Source organism: Nuphar pumila, chromosome 11, assembly GCF_984573655.1.
Source record: "Nuphar pumila chromosome 11, dmNupPumi1.hap1.1, whole genome shotgun sequence".
NCBI lineage: Eukaryota > Viridiplantae > Streptophyta > Magnoliopsida > Nymphaeales > Nymphaeaceae > Nuphar > Nuphar pumila.
In genome coordinates, this window is record NC_143259.1 from 113889854 (window position 1) to 113904915 (window position 15062).

The window sequence follows — 15062 nt, forward strand, 5'->3', positions numbered from 1 at the left end:
AAAAGGACACAAAAAATGTTGTTTCTTCTTAATTTTATATAAAAAGACATGTTAAAAGTAGTATATAAGAGGACACACAACACTGGAGTAAGTTGCCTTAACCTTGCAATCTACATAGGAGTGAAACCCAAAATCCCTTAGAATAAATTCTATTTAGCCCAGCTATTTTTATTTCTTTTTAGAAAAAAGTAATAAAAAAAGTTCAATTATATTTTGCAATTAAAGGAGTGCAGATCAAGTCCAAAGAACTTTTAACAGAAAACAGTCTGAAGTACCTTGGATGATGCCTATCATCAAGATGAACGGCACCCAAAAGCTATTAAAAATGATGGGTCCTACCAATATTTTGATTGTCCTTAACTTCCTAGATGGACATTAATGGTTGAAAATGGACAAATGAACAAGATGCTTTTGATGGTTTTAGAAAGCCATTTCTTTTGATGATAGAATCTAAGGCACCTTGAACAGTTTTCTGTCCAAGGTTCCTTGGACCTGATATGCTCAACAGTTTTTTTATTTTTTACATAAAGGATGGAGAAACCATCATCAAAATTAGAAACCTAGTCACCTTGGCTAAGCCTCGGTCGTTACGATCTCGATCTCTGTTTCGGCGGTATAAACCCTAGGGAACCCCTCGCCCCCATAGAGTCTCCAAGCTTCAGTTGAGCAAGGGCTTATCCCTTGCCCTCATTAAGGAAAGGGGCTGATGCTCATGGTCTAGTGGTCAAGGCCCCTTCCAATGCACCAACCCCCTTGGGGCTGATCTGCTCATCAATTGAAGTTCAACCCAAAAAGCTGAGGGGTTTGGCCACCACAAAAAAGGATGCAATCTTTTGCGTGATAGAATGTTATGCAAGATTCTTGGAAATGTTTTTCTGTGTTCAGACACTGAAAAAATATAACAAACATAGCCAATTCACAGCTCAAAATATGATAAATCTAATTAATTGATTTTTTTCTTGATGATTTTACTCTTATCACCTGAATAATTAGGTACCTTGGTTGCACATGGCTAAGTTGTCGCTTGCAAAAATCAAGCGCTATGTAAGTTATCTGAAAAAATCAGGCACCATGATTTCAACCAAACAAATCGTGCTAACAATTAGTGTTCTCTATGTCATTGTCCGTTTCATTTATTTTTTATACCCGAAGTTTCTTATATATTGAGCAATACATTTGAGTCTCTCACCACCTGTTTTATTAAACTTTAGTCATCTTTCAAATACATGGTTGGTTAAAATCACTCAATTTTACCATGTTTGGTCGAACAAAATTGACTAAAATGTTTTGAATATTCCTTTTAGCACGAATATGAGGTGGGTTACTTTATAAAAAAAGGAGTAAAGTATTTTTACACCTTAGGACAATATTTGAAATGTATTAAAAAAGCAGGTTATTCAATAGAAATCGAAAAATTGCCAACTTTTATTGAATAGAGAAGAGGGTAAACCAACCCAACTTATAGCTATTTCAGAGCAATAAAAGAATAATAGCGATAGCGTCAAAATTGAAGCGATGGATGGCACACTGCTTTTTATCCCCAAGCAAATGAACTATATCTTAGTAGGACACCACCCCACATATAAACCTAGTGCTGATCGCCTTTGTGGCAACTGCCTCACGAACTGGCGACTAGATCCTTGAGTTGTCCCTACCGAAAACGAAGGTGGTGGCCCAGTTGACAGCCACATAGAACCTGTTCCTCCAGCTCACAACGCGAGTCAAGTAGGCAGACCGCCAGACGAACCAACTCACAAACCCCGCCATGCTTATGCCCTTCGAATCCTGCACAAGGAAAACCAAAAACCAAGAAAATTGACAAGAGTCGAGCATGAGCAACAGAACGGATCAATAGGATTATTTTTTTCCCACGACGGAAAAACCATCCTCGGGATCGGAGACCTAATCACATTGGCTAAGCTTACTGTAATTATGGTCGTTGTCCAAACAGTGTAAACCCGTGACACACCCCTTGTCCCGAGGGAGTCGCCAAGCTTAGGCTGAGCAAAGGCTTATCCCTTCTCTTATTAATGCAAGGGGCTGACTCTCATGAGAATGGAACCCTGACCACCTGCCTAGTGGCCAAGCCCCCCTCCGCTGCGCCAAACCTTTTGGGGCGAATAATAAGATTCATTTGAATCCTATTTTTTTTATTTGCATTTTTTGTTTGGATCTTTAGTTTGTATTTGAAGATTGAATAATGTATTGCATTCATATTTATAATTTTAAAATTAATAGAAATATGAAGCTTATCCTAATTAAAAACATTGGAAGCAAGAGGTTTTAAGTTGAGTAAGAGTAAGACAGAATACATGGAATGTCGATTTAGTAAGCAATGAAGTAGTGATGGGAGTGTAGTGAAGCTTGGTGAGCACGAAATACCGGTGGATGATTCTTTCAAATATTTGGGATCTATCATTCAAAAGTATGGAGAAATTGATGGAGATGTAAATCATAGGATAAAGGTTGGGTGGATGAAATGGAAGAGTGCAATTGGAGTGTTGTGCGATCGTAGAATGCCATTGCGGTTGAAGGGAAAGTTTTATAGGACGACTATTAGGCCCGCTTTACTATATGGTACGGAATGTTGGGCTGCCAAGAGACATCATATTCAAAAAATGAGTGTAGCTGAGATGCGTATGCTGAGATGGATGTGTGGAAATACAATAAAAGATAAGATTTGGAACGAGGAGATACGTAAGAAGGTAGGCGTTGCACCCATTGAAAATAAGATGAGAGAGAATCGTTTATGGTGGTTTGGATATATTCGACAAAGGCCTAATGATGCTCCAGTTAGAAGGATAGAGAAATGGGAAAATATATTAGTTAAAAGAGGTTGGAGTAGGCCTAGGAAGACATGGATGGAGGTGATAGAAAAAGATATGAATGCTTCGAACCTCACCGAGGACATGGCATTGGATAGAAATGAATGGAGGAGAAGGATTCATGTGGAAGGCCCATAATGATTTTCTTTGTTGGTTCATATCGCCGACCCCAATTGTTTTGGGATGAAGGCGTAGTTGTTGTTGTTGTTGTTGTTGTATCCTAATTAAAAACCTTATCACAATTAGGAGACTTCATTCTCTTAGAATTAAATCCACACATCTATAAAGAGATAAAGAGCTGTAGAACACTACGGCCAAAATATTATGGGATGATTTCTAGATAATATTATCTCTCGCCAACTCTCAGTTTTCTTAGATAATTCAATTTTTGGTTATTTTCAGTTTTCCTAGATATTCTACTTTTGTAGTTTTGTTTCAAATCTGTGGGTTTCAGAAACAAACTTTCCTGCATCTCTACATCAAGTTTCATAAAGTATATCTACTAATCAGAACCAGGTTAAGACAAAGATTTAGCTGACTCCTTGCTCATTCCTCAAACCAGGTTCAAGGTCAGACTCAGATCATAGACTAGTTATAGGTAAACATAGGCAGGTCCGACATAAGAAACCAAGTTGAGCGAATCCAGACCAACTGGATCTGTTCAAGGTGAGTGCTAAGCATATGGTTAATCTACTGGCCAACAGAATCCACCCAGCATGTGACCCAGCCAACTTGTCTGCTACATGTTGAGAAGAGAAAATATCATGAGAAGAGGGACATGATACCTTGCTTTGTCGCAAATCAACGAGTGCTTTGTACCGCCCAACAGAAGCCATGCTACCAAAGTGCTTGTAAACAAAAGCGTCACCAAGAGGAATATCTTTAGCAGAGAAAGCTTTCCCCCCGTTTTGTTTCCCGATCCTGTTCACCAACTCTACGAGATATTTGCCCTCCCTCTCTGCAACCTGACCAATGCATATCAAACAAGCAATTTGAGAACTGAATAGGAATCAAACAAGAAACAAATAAAAAACTAAAATAAAATTGACTGTTTTTATATTTCAAGATTTTTCAATAAAAGAATTAAATTTTTGTTAAAATCTAACTATACCAATTTAGAGAAAACACATGAAAAGTAAGTGGAAGAGTGAGAGAAAGCACATGAAAATATAAAAAAGAAACGTGAGAAAAGCATATAAGTCAAAGAGCATACACAGAAAGTGAAAGCAAGGTAATTGTGCAATCACACACAAAGCAAAAGGAACAGAGAAAATATTTAATGTGGTTCGGTGAATAATCACCTACATCCACAACCCATTCTCACAGCACTCTATATCTTTGTGCGTGTGAGTTTTCCTTTATATAAAGAGCTGCTGTCACAAGATTTTAGGAAATTACAATCTCTATCACCACCCGAGTATTTCCCTATAATTATGGAACTATATTCAGGAGATTTGTTGTACAGCTGGCGAATATTGGAGCCTTTTTCATCGTCCTTATCAGTGTTGCCATTGCTGGATTGATAATCCTTATCTCCATGAGATGGATCTTTTGGATTCGGATGAATTGGATCAGGTTTATCTCTAACAATAGGAAGCATGGACAATGCATGCGGGAAACATAGAAGAAGTGTGAGAAAATGAAGATTCCCATGAAGTTTTGAAAGCGAGGAGTATCGCGCTTCTAAAGTAAGTTTCTGAGAAGCGCACTTCCCACCTACATAAGAAGCTTCAGGTAACTCTGCCACTGACACCTTCAAATAAAGACGATCAACCAAAAATTTGTTTTGATCCCAATATGACCTTAGGAAGCTTTAGACTAAGCCACAAGACCTTAGCAGATGCACCTCAAGCAATCTTGGTTCTTTATTCACTAAAAATTGGGATGTCAACAAATGCTAACCTGTGCCAAAGCTGGAAGAACAGGCTTTCCCGTCTCCTCAAGAAATCCAGCACAATCACCAAGTGCATACACGTCATCGACCGAAGGAACTCGCAGCCATTGATCAACACCAATCCTACAAGCGAGCACATTATGTTGAAGGGATCATCAGAATGCAAATAGATCCTATTGCTATGGCAAGAGAGATATGCGCCAAATAGAAGCAATTGTGACATACCTTCCTCCAGGAGATTTGGGGAGATCAAGAGATTTTACAAATGGTGATGCCCCCACACCGGTGGACCAGACAAGTAGTCCATAGGGAACCTCAGTACCATCACTAAGAATTATCTTCTTTGCCTGCACCTCTTTCACAACCCCCCGAACAAGGCGAACACCAGACTGAATTTTCACATTAAGTTCCATGATTCATCACTTGGTTGTGCAAAGTAATACATGTAGCCAGATTCATGATATGAAAAATGCTGTACATTACCTTAGTCAAGTGTCTGGTTGCATATTGCCTGAGTCCCACATCAAAAGATGACAAGATCTCATTTGCCTACTCATGCAGGAGAGCAAATTGTCAGACGTTTCGAATAAAAGAAATTGTAGATGTTCAGGAAAAAAACAGTAGTGAACTATTCCATCATATCTTCTATTATAGATAAGGTTGATTACCTCTATGAGGGTAACATGAACATAGTCCTTCACGTGAGCATATCTTTCATGCACATCCCTCATAACGAAGTCACTCAGTTCACCACTAAACTCTACCCCAGTAGGGCCACCACCAATAACAACACAATGAAGAAGGCGTCTCTTTTCCTCATCAGCTAGTCCTGCCAACATTCACAGATTAATTTCAACAATCATGTTAAACATGTTATAGACAACTTAGTGCAATGTCAATCATACAATATATGGAGGCAAAAGTAGGAGCAGTCATCACAAAAATTTGGTCTTTTATAACTTTTCTCGAAATGGCATAATGCTTCAAAGAATATATTATGATCTTAAAATTGTACTGAACTCATCATTGGTGTGGACAGAGTGGTTGCTTACACCCATAAAAACATTTCAAAAGAAAAGTCACTCAATTTTCTCCTACTCTCCATCTCTTAGCAAAAAGTTAACCCCTTCTCAAATAGTTGGTTGTCATGGTTGATCTTATGTTTGCAATTTCTGAACATGATAACAAGAATTAAAAAATTGTTGTGCATAACCATACCCTTTGATAAAATCTTTCTACTTAACTATGTTATCAAAAGATACAGCCATCTGTAGTTTCCTCATTTTTTAACATTCTTTCCTAATTTTTTGCCCAAAGTTGCTTAACCCTCTCCAAAAGGATACCACCTCACTTATCTTCACAAGCTCACCGAACTCTTAATGAGCCTCATTAAGAATTCAAGTTCAGCTCCATTAAAAAACAGGCTTTAGTTTTAAGATTCAATTTAGCCTGTTAAGCTAATGAACAAACTTAACTGGGATTGTATTGAGTCAAACTCGAGTAATTTGCATTTAATGAAAGTAAGAAAGAGAGACACATGATGCACCCACTTTTGGCTGTTATAACATGAACGAATTCATGATGTAACATTAGAAAGGAAGCTAAGGCTTGAGTTCATGAGAAGGCATATAGTGAAGTTCCAAGGGGGAAGTAGTTTGTGATGTAGCTATAAACAGCATATGTAACAATAAACATTGGTGAAGAGGCACCAAAAACAGAGGACATCATCACCCACTGTCACGTGGTCTTCTGCTATAAATATACAGCTTCAATCCGTCAGATCCATAACAATAAATTCATGTGATACTTACCAAGGGTCTTAAGAGAATCAGAAGGTGGTGATCTGTGTCAAACAGTTTTTACACATTTTTGAAAAGATACAGGACAACTCAATCCAACATCAAGCAGTCTATATGATATCACCGTGTTCCTGTCAGGCATGTCCTGATATTATTTTGCCAACATTTCAGCATTGACTACTATAGAAGGTCCGTCATATGGGATAGCTAATATTTTCACCAAGATATGGTTATACCATGTTAAAAGTCAAGATCACCTTGAATGAGGTCTGCCTAATTATTCATAAACAGGAGAGCCGTGGTCATCTGCCTCCATTAGGAATATGAATATCATACTGCCTACGTATTATTCATCAGTTAAAAATGTCGTCAAGTGTAAAGAAAAGCATGAAAAAATCTATATTATATATAAAGGGGTCACCAGTCCTGAGGTTGGCTAATGTTTGCGTTTCTACTCACTTGGATAATAAAACTGAAAATCGACAACAAAAGCAGGTTTCTAATCAACTAATACCATCTCATATAACAAATCACATGATAAAAGAGGGGCCCATACCAGGATTTTCAGAAAGCATCAAGTTCAAGAGAAGCTTCCTTCTTATCTCTCGTGCATGGTGCACTTCACGAAGAAAAGAGGCATGTTCTTTTACCCCATTGATATTGAAAGTCAGTGGCTCAGCTCCAGCAGCAATAACCAGCTTATCATATGCAACTCTAAATTTGTATACTTCATGCGGCAGGCCATTACCATGTACAGTTTCGCAATAGACCTGATAAAAATAGAAGATGGATAAGCATACATACAGATCATCAGACAAAAGAGGAATTATAAACTGCAAAAGAATAAAAGGAGAGGAACAGATAGTTTTTGAAGGGGCTAGTCCAGAACCAGCACCTTTCAGGATCTTCTATAAATTTACTCAAGTTTATCATAAGTGATTAAAAAAATTATGTTTCTGATGCTCTATCCCGTACACTGATCCATCCATAAAAATATTCCCTGCTACTTTTCTCCCACAAAAAACTTGAATTTCTTGCAAATATACAAGACCAATGCTTCACAACATAGCAGTCCACATTCTGACTAATAAGTTCAAAGTTTCGTTCTTTTTTTCCTCAAAAATATCATTAACCACTAGAAACCTATGAACAAATGAGGAAAAGATAAAACAGAGACAAAAAATATATTAAGACAAGAGAGACTCACTTCATGTTTGTCTGCATCTAAGCCTGTGCACTTTGCCAAAAAGAAATATGAATTTGGATCTTTTGCCAGTACAGTTTGTATCTGATTAACTGGTTCAGCAACTGACCTAAACTCAAGCGTTCCAACACAAGTGGAAGCAAGCAGAGGTGTAAAGACCATGTGATTCCGAGGTGATATACAAACCACATCATATATCTTTGTGTCTACTCCTTTAAGAAATCGGCAGGCACCCCATCCAGAACCCAGAACTACAATCCTTGGTTTCTCATTAGGCTTCGTAGGTCCCAAACCAGGAGAGTTCTGATCAACATCTTCTTGCCCATAATCCTTGAGAACATCATAGTCTGTTACTTTCTCTGCTGAACGAAACTGGTACTGGGGTGATGTAATGATTCCCCTGTTCTGAGTTTTTATCTGATTGATTGCACTTTCTCCAATGGTTTCGCTGTTCAGCCAAGGCTTCACTTTACTGATTTCATTCACATGTCCAACGTATGAGTGGCAACAAAAATTTGAATAGATATGGTTCTGGAAAACACTCTGACAGAGAACATGATCACCCAAGGCTCTCCTTCCAACCAAATTAGAATTAAATGAAAGTCTCAAACTGTTTCCAGCTAATCTTGACCATGCCATTGCACACAACAGATGCCGAAGTCCAATTATCTATATTCTTTGTAGTAAACAAAACAGCAACCCACAAGCTCAGATGTTAATTGCTATAACAACCTTTTCTTGTAAAACAGATAATCCGCTTGTCAAGGGCACTGAGATGCTGAAATCTCCTTAGTGAGCTCTCTGCCGCTTATCCTGCATGGGAGTACAAGAATGTGCTTAAAATTAACAACAATGACCTGGACAAATAGCAGATATCTGCATGATGAAATCCAAAATTGCCATAAGTCTAAAGTTTTTCAGAAGTATATCTTTCTAGGGAAACAAAAGAATTTATGAATAATGTCAAAGATTTGTTTTAAATAACAACACTGGCAGCTAGGAAGAATCTAAATGTAGTAGCCAAATCAAAATATTTGGAAAAGAAACATGACATAGAAAGGGAGAAAATTAGCCAAGTTGGATTTTCCCATGCTAGGTATGTGAAGATTAGAGTCAATAGGGCAAGCTAATTTCATGGCCTATCTACTTCACAAGAAGACTTGACATGAGTTGATGGCCTAATCTGGATCAGTTCAGAACCTAGCTGTGGCTGATTTTGTAAGATTGATGGGCACACACGACTTTAATTCCATGTCTATTGGGCTCAGGGAGAAAGCAGAACATGCCATTAATGCAATAGGTGGACAATGGAGATGCTTCTGTAAGGTCTGCATAGTAAAATGCCTATAGACAATACTCTCAAAAGAAAAAAAAAATCTACAAATGGTTACAAACATTGCACATTCTCACAGTAAAACCATTTTCATATGTAAAACGTGGTCAGGAAAAATTGCTTTTTCAGCCTCTAGTACAATATACTCATTTGACTGTACCCTTTGACAACAGGCAGTAATCCAAGCCACAAATTTTTTTTTAAATTAGAGTTTCAAGGTTCAGATCAACATTTTCAGCCAGTGGTTACAAGGAAATGGAAGTAGCTACTGATGGAACGGATCCAACAATAAGACCTTTGAGAACTTCCAACCTCTAACCAGACAAATGATACAGAACCCCTTTGTAAACACCAAGGGATATTTAGTTATTTACATTATTTAGTAGGGGATGGTTCACTGGTGACAAAGGAAAAAGAAAACTTGAGGGATCTGCCATTGCCACATATGCATTAAGCAACAAAAATGAAAGAGTAGAAGAGACTACAGAAAGTAAACTTTGGGAGAAGCAAAAAATAATTAAATCTAGTTATCAGATGAACCTCTTACACAACATTTACAGTGTATGGGAGCTAGAAGCTGGGATAGGAATTGGGAATTTGGTCTGATGTTTAGTCAAACTACTTTTATGATGGTTGTTATCAGAGAAGCGAGGTAGTTAAGATACTCCTTGGAATTTCACTGAAGACTAGAATCGGCAACTACGATAACTTCGTGCAGGAGCTAGCAGTAGGATCATAGTGAGGATTTCGGTATGGAGTTCCGTGAAACCACTTTGACAATGGTTGTTTTGGAGAGAAGTGAGGCAGTTGACATATACTCCTTTGTATTTGCATTCAGAACCAGCATCGCCTATTACCACCTCCTAGAGCTGGTAGCTTCCAGTTCATGAACTGACAGCTTTCACTTTTCCAAATCTGTAAACTTCCTCCAATGCCCAGCTCCCAACAGAGCCTTATAAGAACAAAAGTTCATTTTTTCACTCATCCAATTCACAAAGTTGAGAAGTCACATTAAGGGAGTGTTTGATTGCAGGGAAGAATAGTCGTTGACTATTTATCCCTGAATTCAAAATCTGGGATAAATAGGCCAAAAGCCGAAGAAATAATCCCGGATTATTTCTTCGGTGTTTGAGATGGACAACGAGCCCACAGCAAAAGCAGAATAAATAATAAATAATCCTTGGGGATAATTTCTTCTGCCATTCAAACGCCCCCTAAAGAAAAGAAATCACATGGCTATTTATTAATGCCAAATACTTTCATACAGAGAGAAGAGATATTTATAGAAAAGTTCAAATTTATCTCAATCACCTTAGCAGCATATAGCCAGAATTCACAAATGGGCACGTAACAACAGCAATGAAAAAGTAAGCAGAAACCAAAATTTCATGTTTCTGCACCAATTACGCATAAAACACACAACTGCATCCATCAGAAAATCTCTTGCGATTTAACCCAAATGAACAGGGAAAACTGAATGGCAACCAAAGAGAACTGCATGGGGGACTGTAAGTTACTCCGAGATCATGAAAAGAAAAAGGAAGTTAAACGAAGTTCAAGCAAAAATCAGAGCCCCTTCAAAACCAGAACAAGAAAAGGAACCGAATGACCTTATGAAATCCAGGGCCTGTTGAAAACCACGCCGAAAACACGAAAAAAACTTAAGTTTGCACCACTCACCTGTAAGGACCATCAAAATCCCGCCAAATCGCCACAAACTCCAGAAAAAGGACGATAAATTCTCACCTTTTCCAGATCCAGAAAAGGAAACCAACAAACAGAATGCTGAAAAAAGACCAAAGGACGGGTCCGTCTTATAGATCCGAACCCAGGAGCTTCTCTTTTTCTTGCGGAGCAACAAATATTCCGGAATCTCTGAGTATCGTTCAAATCACCGTCCGCATCTCGAATTATTAAATTCCAGAAAAGCATTAACTCGTTCCAACCAAACAAGACGACAGAAAACGAAAGAAACAACATAAAACGTGGAATTTATTGCGGTCAAAAGCTGAAAACGAGATCAGAGACGAAGTCGACGATAGAGAACTCACGAGCTATAATTTATTCCAAATAATTCGCAATTTTAGTAACATATTCAAAAATCAAAGCGAAGAAGGGAGGAGATGGACGGTGAGGAAGGAAGGGCGAGGGTTTCGAGGAAGGAACCTTCTAGAAGGACCGCTGTTTTCAGAGTCTGCTGGGAATCTCCTTCTTCGTTTCTTCCTCTCTTTTTCCCGGATCTATTTTCTTGCTTTGACGATCTCGATCAAAAGAACTCCCGGAATTCTGAAGAGAAACAAATGCTCCGTTCTGGAATTTGAAGAGTTGATGTAGTTGAGTTGGCGGAAGAGAGAGTCCAATAAACAAAGAGAGAGAGAGGTTTGAACGGTCGTGATGTCACGAGGAGAGAGGTTTGAACGTTAGTGATGTCACGACGGTGACGCGTGTGTCAAACTGTATCTTTTTGACGTGACTGTAGTTAGGATGGGACCCCCGTTTGGAGACCGCGCCAAAGATCTTGGAGATTCTGAAAATTTTAATTATCCTGACTTTGTGGACCCTAAAATGAGAACTTCGGAAGTCATGAAAATAAAAGTTCTCGGGATTTTAAATTTTATATATTTGATAATTTTTATTTATTTTATTACACAATGAAACTGCCCCCAGGTTCAAACTTCAAAGACCTAGCCCTGCTGGCTCTGTCCGCCTGAGGGGTGTCTAACGGCTCAGGTTTGGTTGGGACCCAGGTGGAACCAGACTTGGATCGGGTATGGTATCAGGTTCACATCTGAGTTTAATCGGGTCTACTATAAGAGAAACCATACCGGATGGGGATCCGATGATAACTACATGAACCAGACCCTGACCATATCTGGTAAAATAATATTTTTTTTATCATTTTTACATTGAAAAATTGCAGGCCTTAATTAATTAGAACTCTGGTCGGGTCCGGGTCTGGTATAAAATTTCAAAAACTATACTCGGGTTCATGTATAGATCGAACCTTTGAATTCGAACCCGGGTCTTAATCGCGTCTGCTTATTTATCAACATACCTGGACCCTATAGGGTTTGGTCCGGGTAAACCCAACCCGTTGACACCCCAACTTAGGGTTGTTGTCCTGGAAGCGTAAAACAAAGTGTGCTTACCACTCGCCCCTAGAGAGTCACCTTGCTTGGGCATGCATAGGTACAGAAAATCCAATATCTGTGACAATTATCAGGGATCATGCACCTAAGTTTGGGGTGGAAACGGGTCACATGTGGTTGGATCTCTAACCTGAATCCCAATGAAAATGCTACCAGATTAGGGTTGCAATCCGAGTCCAACATGTTATTTCTGGGTTTGGATCCTTTAAGTAAGATAGGAATAATGTGCTTTTGGATCAGATTCAGATATGCTCGAATGAATTACTTTTGGATTCGGGTCGGTTTGGATCAGCATTTTAAGTTGGACCTGAAATTGATCCGAATCAAAATCAGACCCGATTGTGTTTTTTTACATGTAAACAGTTTACTTTGGTTCTATTTTTGCTGGATCCAATATTACCATATGAATTTTGAATTGGGACTCAACCTTACCTCATTGCATCTGATTTGGATATACCACATAAAACTTGGATTCAGTTTTTAGATCTGGATCAAAAAATATCCAGCCTGAATCCAACCTGTTTGCACCCCCTATTATAGAATACAAACAAGTCATATGAGAGCCAAATAATCCATTTTCAATAAACGGGTTTGGATCCAGTTTCACATCAGATCTGAATTGGTTAAACGCCAAGTCATGTCTGGTGTCTGCGACCTCATGTGCTTTACACCAAGAGGGCGTTGAGCTGTGTTTGGTTCGTGGAATTTCCAATTTCACAAAAACTAGATTTTTGCTTTGTGGGTTCCATTTTTATACAAAATCTGTATTTCTACCAAAAACACTGGACACGTGCATGCGTTGCCTAACTTTTGCTTGCCTCATGTGAGAATGGAATGTGGCCATTTTTTTTTTTTTTTGTTTATGACAAGGAACCCTCGCCGAAGTAAGAAAAACCTTGGGTGAGGCCCCACAACCACCCGGAAGCAGATCAGGTCATGCTTAACATGAGCATTTTTTCTTATGCCGACATCGTGGCCGTCTGTTTGCATTTTGGATGAATGCCACGTGGTTTTATTGACTTTTTAGCATTTTAAAATGCAAATCGGACGGCCACGATGTCGGCATGAGAAAAAACGCTCATGTTCAGCATGACCTGATCTGCTTCCCAACCACCCTGCCTTAAGTAGCCCACCTCTGAAAATTTGTGGCCAAAATTTCAATTTCGTGAGTAATCAGCTTTCAATTCCACAAACTATGGAGGCAGCCAAGGTCTCATGACTAAAATGTTTAACCAACAAAATTGCGTGTCAAAAACTATGCTTGTCTTGTCTGGTAGGAGCAGCTAGTACACGTCACCTTGTGTTTGGGACATTGCAGGTTCAAAACCCAATTGTATAACTGGTAGGGGTCTGCCTAACCCTAGCTTACCTGAGGGTCTTTGATTGGTGTAACAGTAAAGTGCTTAGTCTTTCAAGTAGTCATTTCATGCAAAATGCAGAAGGTTAGAACCATCTTCAGTTGGTATTCACACTCAATTTTTTTTTAATATTTTTAAAGAGGTTAATTTATTTTTAATATTTTTCATAACACATATCATCTCATCTGATAGTAAAACTTAATCGATTCAGCTAGATTCAATTTGATTTTTTTTTTTGTTTTTTAAGAAGCCGATTCACTTAGTGAACTGATTTTAAAAATACTGGAAGAGATCTGTGAAGTGAGAATATAAATAATAAAAAGGTTGGTCATGATTTTTGATTTCTCATCCTCAATGTTCCACGTTATTGGAATCAATGGTTGACACCAACCGAACCATAAAACACACAAAAACCAGTAGATGCCAATACGAGGACCTCTAGTCAAGGTAGGATGTTGATTGAAAAGTACTCAAACCTGTTATCTAGAAGTCTCGGCCTCAATCGATGTCAGGGTGTAAGAGAATTAACATTCTAAGGAAACCTTTTCCAAGATAGACGTTAAATCAGCTTTCATTTTCACAGAATTGTCCTATATATATATATATATATGGATGCTTTCATACCATTTACATTATATAGTCACATGACGTGTGAAAAAGATTGAAAATTTCTTTCCTACCTCAAACGATGTGGGGGATATCTCAACTCAAAAGATGCGTCCATGTTGGAGCCTCATATTTCTTTCCTTATTTAACAAAGTTGGCTGAATTGCGAGCACTTTCATGGACTCCAACCCCCCAACTGCTTTTTTTTTTTTTTATCTTAACTCCGAGAAACCGCCCCGAGACTTAGCCACGCTAGCTCGGCCTGCTGTACTTACAGTCACTATTGTGTTAGCGTAAATCTTCGTAAGAATTATCTCTTCTTAACTAAATAAAGAAAACTCATAGATCAATTTCAAGCTAATGATGTAAGGATTGCCTCTTACAAGAATTTATGAAAAGTATAGGAAAGTATGATAATAATCTTTTGCATGTCTTCTCAAATCTCAATAAAAATACAAAAATAATATTTAGATTAGAAAAAAAAAACCATGACAACTTCAATTAAAGTGAGAGAAGCTTGTTGATGGTTCCAATGAAAGTAAGCTAAATCCATACATATAGAAACAAAAAATGATCGTACTGAGCGACAAAAATGATGTGTTCCCCGAAATGCCTTATATTTAAATTTGCAAAATTTTGACTTTAAAATGGCCTTTTTATACTTTACACCAACAGATTTTCTACAAATATGCAGATTTTCTCCCTAATATGAGAATACCAGCATTTTTTCCCAAAATATATAAATTTTATCCAAACATGCAAATTTTCTCTCAAATATGAGAATAGAAATATTTCTTCTTAAATATATGAAATTTCTCTCAAATATACGAATTTTTCTCTCAAATATACAAATTTTCTCTTAAATATATGAATTTACTCTTAAATATATGAATT

The 15062-nt window shown here is 38.0% G+C and overlaps 1 protein-coding gene across 2 annotated transcripts; it reads right to left on the bottom strand.

Moving 5' to 3' along the window:
• Nucleotides 1-776: 776 nt before the first annotated feature.
• On the bottom strand, nt 777-10933 carry LOC149822919 (internal alternative NAD(P)H-ubiquinone oxidoreductase A2, mitochondrial-like). Of its 2 annotated transcripts, XM_089981325.1 has the most exons (9): nt 10736-10933; nt 7726-8535; nt 7075-7288; nt 5388-5548; nt 5203-5268; nt 4945-5108; nt 4728-4842; nt 3611-3790; nt 777-1785 (listed from the first exon to the last, which is right to left on the bottom strand). In XM_089981325.1, exons 2-9 carry the CDS (start codon nt 8359-8361, stop codon nt 1633-1635), a joined length of 1689 nt encoding a protein of 562 aa, XP_089837451.1. In that variant the 5' UTR covers nt 8362-8535; nt 10736-10933; the 3' UTR covers nt 777-1632. The 2 variants fall into 2 exon arrangements, with proteins under 2 accessions (XP_089837451.1, XP_089837452.1); XM_089981326.1 differs by lacking the exon at nt 10736-10933 and having other exon boundaries at nt 7726-8538.
• Nucleotides 10934-15062: the final 4129 nt, after the last annotated feature.